Source organism: Schistosoma mansoni (genome assembly GCF_000237925.1).
Source record: "Schistosoma mansoni, WGS project CABG00000000 data, supercontig 0433, strain Puerto Rico, whole genome shotgun sequence".
In the NCBI taxonomy this organism is placed as follows: Eukaryota; Metazoa; Platyhelminthes; class Trematoda; order Strigeidida; family Schistosomatidae; genus Schistosoma; species Schistosoma mansoni.
Window position 1 is genome coordinate 1 of NW_017386265.1, and position 8693 is coordinate 8693.

The 8693-nt window shown below is 41.7% G+C and overlaps 1 pseudogene; it reads right to left on the reverse strand.

Moving 5' to 3' along the window:
* Positions 1-353: 353 nt before the first annotated feature.
* Positions 354-8042, reverse strand: Smp_146370 (annotated as a pseudogene). One transcript is given in 4 exon segments: positions 354-455; positions 459-486; positions 1376-1598; positions 7337-8042. Coding segments are annotated over 4 exon segments (1059 nt in total).

The following is an 8693-nucleotide window of genomic DNA, read 5'->3' on the forward strand; positions in this document are numbered from 1 at the left end:
GCTCGACTGGCCATTCGAGTTTTGAAGTCATCTGCACTGTTAATAACTGGACACCTAGAATCATCTTTCGATGAATTCTGATGTAAGCTAATATCCCGATATGCCTCATTGTTAGCCATGTTAAGTTTTGTACAACCATCAATAGGTGGATTTTTGGGAGACATTTTATTCGATGTTTTTGATTGACGTAAGCAGCACACCAGAGGTAAGAGCAGTTTGATCCACTGATTACGAGCATTTTTGATGGTATTTTCGGCTGGCTTAATATAATCCATATTTGACTGGTTAGTATGTGTAGCTAGTCTGGGTGTGGTGGTATGGTCTATCCATATAGGCAAAGATGGTAACCTAAGAAACAAAATGAATATAGCGTTATAAATGTTTATCTATAGATTCGTGGGAAAAAAGGAGATTCTGGAGCATGGTAGAAATTCATCTCAAAATAGCCACGCAAATCAGTTAAATATAGGTGTAAGAGAAAATCGTAGACAGGTGGCAAGCCGATTCACATGAGTTTGCAGTTGTCAGATACTAGTTTATTAATGATACAAATCTTTGTAATATGCCTTAAAAAGCAAGGGTTTACCTAAATAAGCCAGAACAACCAAAATACTTGACCATTATCGAAAGTTTTCTTGGAAAGTTCATTGTTTTGGAAAACTTACTTTTATTAACCGTAAATATATTTAGATGTTGCTACGACAGTTGGAGAAGGTATGAGTTAAGTGTGTGATATACTGGAACGTAATTTCACCACAGAAACAGGCTAATTTTTTTTATAGAAACAACGATAATCATCTTAACCACAAATATTTTCCCATCTGATACATAAACATACACACAGTTCTCTTAAGTTAAAAATGATTACGACAAGATTTGCTTTTTACACGATTTTATAGAGCAGTTACATTAATCAAAATAAATAAGGAAAAAGCTTAAAGCATTGATATCTATTAATGAACATTTCTATATCAGTAACTATATAAAAATAAACCTCATTAGTCTAATTCAACTGAAAACTTTTCAGTGAACTTTTTTGTCAGTTGGTTTTAAGATATTTTAACTAGTACAATAATAAATATTGTTCCATAACTCAGTCACTTAAATAGTCTCATCTATTAATTATCAGGTTATGAGTTTGAGTTCCATTCTGTCCAAAAAATCCTGCAGCTAGACAGTCCTGTTAGCCTATAACCTAATGATTATATACTCAAACGCTTCGTCAAGAGGTAGTTTCAAAAACGGTTCACTTAAAAAGAAGAGCCAAAGTCCCTGAAATAATTAGCAAGTAAAGAACGATTAACCAATTAGTATTATTTTGCTAATCCGTGATGTGTTTAGAAAAACATGATTTCAAAGAGTATAAACAACGTACCTTTGAAAATGTCCTGGCATTCGCTCATCTTGATCTTTTAAGTCAAAGAGTTTATTGCTTTCTTGCATTTTTTCAACATGAGACGGCAAAACGAAACTATCTTTTGTTTTATTTTTCGTAGCATTCGGTGTTAGTTGATTGTAGAGGGCTGGAGATACTTTGATTGCTAATAATTGAATCCACAACGAGATTTGTCCGCGTCTTCTTTTATCAGAGAGATCGGCTGTAAGAAAAATGAATAATACTTAAGCATGGGTCATAAACTTGTGATAAAAGTGATAGGTAGAAATGTGGAACACACCACAAGTATGCATAGTTTTGAATTACTAAATGTCACACTAGCAGGGTGAGTGAAAATCACTGAGTAGAAAAACAAACGAGTAAAAATAGTAGTACTAATAGTAGTGGAGATGGGAGCGAAACTGATGAAAGCAGAGAAAAAGGACAATGATATTATTCACGAGAAAGAGGAAGATTGAGAACAAATATATATGCAACAGTATTGATGACTTTGAGGCACAACTTAGTTTGCAACGTTAGATTACTCCGAAACCCACTCAAGAAACCTACATCATTCGGTATAGCCCAAACCAATGGTTGGTAATTCTACCGACCCATAGGCAAAACATAAGCTAATAAGCGAGATGGAGTCTTGCTTGTTTCTCTGCCTTAATCCTAGTATCTACTATAGATAATTTTATTTTATTTAAACACATATATATTGGTACAAAAGGGCACCAGGTACATATGCGCCACACAAAATAATGAAAGTAGGAAGAGAAGGGATGAAAAGATAAGGCGGACTGAAATGTACAACCAGAAGACTCTTTCAGTTAGGAAAGTTAGAACCATTCTTTATGTAGAAAGTAAAAAAGGTTGCAGCAGGATCGCCACTGGCTTCTATTCTGAGCCATATCTGATAACGTCTCTAGCCACTGTGTTGCACCATCTCTCGGACCCCAGCCAGGGAGTCGTGAAGGATCAACAGAAGCTAGCCCTTTGCAGCTCTCTTTCATGCCACGACACCATGTCATACACTGACCTTCTCTCCGCTTTTTCCAACCAGTCCCAGGGTCGTCAAATAATGCACGACGTGGAAGTCTCTGGGACGGCATTCGTAAAACATGTCCAAGCCACCGAAGTCAGTGTTTCAAGATGGTGACACCAATTGAATTATCGTCTCTGCGCCCGAACACAAGATGCCGAACCTCTGCATTACTAACATGGTGTTGCCACTGGATGTCATCAATCCTTCGGAGACAACGATGATCGAACACAGAGAGACGTCTAATATCCTCAACTCGGAGAGGTCAGGTTTCACAAGCATAGAGCAAAACTGCTCTCACCGACGCGTTGTAGATCCGACCTTTTACAGCCAGACTAACATCACGAAGGCGCCAAAGATGGCCCAGATTGGCATAAGCCGCTCTGGCTTTCATTATACGTGCATCAATCTCATCACTCACGCCACCACCAGCACTTATATAGCTACCTAGATACACGAACTTCTCAACTACTCCAATCTGCTCACCATCCAGGGTGAGTACAGGATGAGAATCCTGCCAGTCTTGTAGGAGTACTTTGCACTTGGAGGGTGCAAAGCACATGCCGTACCTGCGGACACTGATTGCTAACTGATTAAGTGCGAATTGCATGGCTTGAGCATTATCGCACAGTAAGACAATATCATCCGCATACTCAAGGTCGAGAAGTCGTTCTCCAGGCAACATATCCACACCGCCATTACTTACATCCATCAGAGCTGTTTCCAGGATGTCGTCGATGGCAAAGTTGAAGAGGAATGGTGAGATCGGGCAACCCTGCCTAACCCCACTGCTCGAATGGAACAAGGGAGAAAGGTGGTTGTATGCCCTCACTCTGCCTGAGGTGTTCGTATACAGGGCCTTTAAGATGTTAATGAACTTCTCAGGCACACCCTTCTTCAATAGACAATCCCAGAGAAGTCCTGTCCAACGAATCGAAGGCCGCCCTGATATCAAGAAACACTACGATTGTTGGCCTGCGATAAGTATGACGGTGTTCTAACATTTGGCGGAGAGTGAAGATGTGATCAATGCATCCTCAACCAGAACGAAAACCAGCCTGCTCCTCGCGAGTCAATCGTTCTCGGGTTTTAAACAACCTACGAAGAATGATAGAAGCCAATAGTTTGGACGCAATCGAAAGTAGACTTATCCCCCGATAGTTATTGCAGGAACAACGTGAACCCTTTTTAAAGATAGGGACGACTATCGACTCATTCCATGATGTTGGAACACTTTCTTGTTCCCAAACCTTTCCAAACAACACAGTCAATTCCTTAGTCAGACGGTCACCACCATCTTTAAAAAGAGCAGGAGGTAAGTCATTTGGGCCAGGTGATTTGTAACGTTTCAAGAGTTGGAGTTCCTTGCGGACTTCCGCCTCGTTTGGTGGATCAGTCGTCACCGGCCACGGGGGGCAGGACAAGCTGGTTGATGTTGCCGGAGCAGCAGGCCAGTTGAACTGGCCTTCGAAGAATTCCGCCCATCATCCAAGACGTCGAGAGATGTTAGTGATTGGCATCCCGTCATCCTCGTAGATTGTTTCACTCACACCAGACTTCTTGCTGCCAGTGGCTCGGATGAGTTGGAAGAGCTTTCGGCAGTTACCAGATGCAGCTGCTGCTTCCATCTCATTAGCACGCTCCGACCACCAGGCTTCCCGGTCCTTACGCAAGCTTTGCCCGATTTCGTTACGTAACAGCCTTCGTTTGTGGTCAAACTCACGGTCACCCGGAGTAGACCGACGGGCTTCCATCAGTTGTAAGGAGCCAGAAGAAACCCAGTGCTCGTAAGCGGGACGTTTCGCGAAGCCGCAAGCGGCTTTACTCGCCATTTTCATGGCGTCGTGAAGAAGCAACCAATGCTCATCTATACTTTTCGGTGGGGTGGTAGCTAGCCTAGAGGCTAGCTCCGCTCGATACTTACTTGCAACAGAAGTTGCAGCCAGTTTACTAACATCAATCCGTTGGTGGTGGTCAATCCTTCGGCCACTGAAAAGTAAGATGAGATTGGCGCAGACCAGGGCATGATCAGACTCCAGATAGGTACTCCAAAAGGAGTGGCAGTCTTGTACACAACCACGCCAGCGGTAGCTGATCGCGATGTGATCAATCTGAGTCCAGGCTTGGGATGCAGAGGGAGGACGCCAGGTGGCACACCGGCGATGACTGTGCCGGAAGTTAGTGCTGATCAGAAACAGGTTGTGGTCTGTGCACAGTTGCAGCAAACGGTCCCCGTTATCTGTCCTGCGACCAACAAGTCCCCATCGGCCACCTAAACGACTCTCTTCTGTGCCTAGACGCCCGACCTGTGCATTCAAATCTCCGGCTAGTACTACAATATCTGTCGAACGCGCTTTCTGGAGAAGAACTGTTAACTGATGGTAAAACTCATCCTTGATTGCATCCGGGCTGCAATCTGTTGGGGCATAGTCGGAGATGACGAAAAGACACCGTTTCTCACGCCGATTTCTTCTCACTTTGATGGAACTTTCTAATCTAACAGCACATAACCGACTGTTAGTGGGGATCCAATCGATTAGTGCTGCCTCAGCCCTAGCGCTTAGTGCGACACCAACGCCAGCAAGACCAGACGAAGATGCCACAGGGTCCCCGGATAAGCGCACGTGGAACAAGCTTTTCGAGGCGACAGATGGAGAGCGGATTTGTAGTACTTCACTAGAGTCTTGAATACGGGTCTCGGATAGACAACAAACATCAACATTAAGACCTTCCAAAGACATAGCCAGCCCTATCTGTTGTCTGATATGCATTAGTGTGCGAACGTTGAAGGAAGCCAGCTTGATCGGTGTACGTGGTTTCAGAAAGACTGCTTCAGTATTCATAATCGGTGGAAGCATTCACTTTCAACCAGACAGTGACTGGAGATCGTTTAGATAGGACAGATTTTCCACCATTGGTGAGCTGCTGCATAAGTTGAAAAGTAAGGTTACACAAATTGGGGATAAAAGGGGGTGAATTAGCGATATGGTAAATAATAATAATAATAATAATTTAAATTGTCTTGCTTCTAGTATGAGCAGGGATAGTATCGTCAATAGAATTCATCATTTCATTTATTTGTGTGTGGGCTGTGATACTGCCCGGGTGCCCAAACCGAAGCAGGTGGTTTTCTTAGGGGGCCACACCCCAAGCCTTTGACCAAAAGGTCTGATCCACAAGGCAGTGGAGCATCGTGAGGAGATGCAGTCCCATGGTGGCCGTTGACCAATGACAGGTTCGTCCGCCATTCGTTCCATCAGGATACTGGAGCCCATGTGCACCACTGGTTTGGAATCAGGGTTTTCCAACTCCCCTAGGTGGACTCTCCGTGTCCACCAACCCGGTTAAAGCGCCGGACATTCGCTTTTCGTCCTCTCACTTTTGTGAACAACACCCCCTCCACGAGAAGGCAGTGAGTAGGACTTCCCTGGCAGAGGCTACATATTCGCGTGGCCATGTGAGAGCATTTCGAGAGGGAGAGTAAACTCTCCCCACTCTCGACCGTACCAGGGCATTTGGGGGCTATAGATAAAAGCGGATTGTATATCAACAATTAGATGTGGTATGGTAGTATTAACTTGATCCACAAGCAGTACAGAAAGCGGTGGTTATCGAGATGAAACCAAGTCTTGGAAACAGTAATAGCATGGAAAATATCGCATACAAAACAAAAGAGATTACTGGGAAAATGAGATGAGGTAGTGGATAAAAGATAGAGAATAGAGCGTATATTTTTCTTGACAATATAAGGAACGGGTAAATCTGGGTAACTGCGACTGGTTTCAAGTCAAGTAACTCAGAGATCTCAGTAGCCGGACCTAGTTATTTTATAGTTACCTTTCACTAGGCCAATAGCCCTTTTATAGTGAAAACTAACTTTGAGACGTTACCGGTTGAGACTTTTCTCACTGACGCAGTACAAAACTTAATCTCAATATTTTTCATTCGGTGTATTAGGCAGATGTAAAAATATCAGTGATTACAAGCTTTTAACTTTATATGCAATCCACACCAAGCACTAATATTTTACAGCCGTGGAGTAAAACAGTGAACTGACGCACAATATGTCCGGGTTCTGGTAACATTTAGGTTCTTTGACAACGACACAACCAGTGTGAATCAGTTGACATCGAAAGATCCATTTTACATTTACATTAAAAGTAAGCTTATCAAAGGGCTCGTAATAATGATTTGAATGTGGGCGTAGGTAATCAGCACTAAAGAATCAGTCAGTCATACACAACGTATAACCTAGGACATGTGCGCAATGATTCGAATTTCCATACTCCATTAGCACAGTAAGGTGGAACTTTTAGGGGAGACTTCAAAGTAGTAGAAGTATCAACAGTTTCCGTGACAAAAGGAAAGATATGATTCGAGAACATAAGGATCAGCGAAATAACTTCATAAAGTTAGAAACTTAAGATTTAAGGATAAAGAAAAGGTGAACACACTAGTGCCATTCCAAAAATACTTTGAATACGTTAACTTTATGTTAAATCATGCATTAATATAAACCAAATTTATTTATTTGAACACATATATTGGTACAAGGGGCCACCAGATATATATGCGTCAAATCCAAAGGCAGCATTGATAGAATGACGAATGTCCGGAGAGTTTTAGTTAAAGTGTTTGGGGAGCCTTGGATGTAGTCGAACTTATCAGGATAAATTATGTCCACCACTCTGACAGACACTTCCTAGGGAACACAAGGTATTCAAAAAAATCAACAAGCCTATTAGCCATACCTCTATATACCTTAATGATTTCACGAGTATCGCAAGTGTACGCAAAAATATCCTGCAAACACTACACAGCTCATGGCAATATATCAGTTTCAGAAGCAACTAGAGCGTTACTACATGCAATAATGCTATTTACTAAAGGTTAGTGAAAAATATAGGATAACTCACAGCATCCTGAGGTCATTCCTCCGTTGACTGATGACGGGTTGATTCTCCGACTACAATCCAAGTGGCTGGCAAGTTCATGATGACCTGTATGCCGCAACGCATTAAGTAGGAGTGCCAATCCTGGTGGCGGAGGGTAAGAACACGTAGGACTTGATTTCGAGTTGATAATTCCGTTAAATACAGGAAGACCGACGGCGCTCAGTAACAAAGACGGTCGTTGCAATTTATCAGCCTGCATAATTTTAAGGCTTGATTCCTCACTGATAGCATGATGTCGGACGAGATAATCAAGCAAAGGAGGTTGTACGTCTAGACTTTCAAAAGTGTCTGTAAAGCAATCAGGAAAACTTTTCGTAGTATTTGGTGGGACGCTAATAGTTGTCTCAAAGCCACTGCCATTGTGAACAGAGTTTCGGTAAGGAGAACGTACTTGAATTATACTTGTTGGGCTTTCCAACTTTATTATACTGGGATCTTTTTCTTTGCATTCAGGTGTCGATTGTGATTGTGGTGTTATCTTTAAGTTGAAAGTTCGTTTTGTAGCTGTTAAGTTTCCTGACGCTTCATTATATCCACTGAAACTACAGTTATTGGGATTTTCAAAATATCCACCTCCATAATTTACTGTGAAGTTATTGACATGTTCACATTCTCTACTAAAACTTATCACAGTATGGTCATTACCACCAGAAGAAACTTCCAACATCGAGGTCTCAGTATAGACGAGGAATAATAATTTACATAGAAAACATGCAGTATGTCCAAAATTAAGAGACCATGATGTCAACTGTAGGTGTAGTTGAACCACAGAACCAGCTGACTACTTTCATATTTCGATGATGTACAATCGTCTAAAACAACAAGGTCATTTTCCTAAAAACTTGTCGTTCCAATAGCAAATAACCTTGTGAAAAAATGCTTGTAGACAACTACAGTAACAAATATAACAAGCATAATTATATTAAGGTTAAATCACTTTGCAAAAAGTTTAGCTATCTCGATCATCTGCTCTCGTATCAGTTGCTCAACGTAAAAGTAAATAACCTAGCCAGCTCTATGGTATGACCTTGCGAACTCTGTGAATGTTGTTACTCAGTCAAAACCTGGTCAAAAGATTTATTGTGATTCATAAAAATAGACAGGATATTCAACGGCACGGCTATAATTAATGAATGAAACAACCTTTTTATTCAGGTTTGATTTGTGATCCAGTGCTACTTGACACGAAAGCCCGTTAAGCGGAAGCTTCTTTTATTCCGTCCACAACCATTTGAACCATTTGAACTGCAACATACACACATCCATATTCTTGCAAACACAGTACTGGTGAATAAGTTACTGAATCCCTGCGAATTCG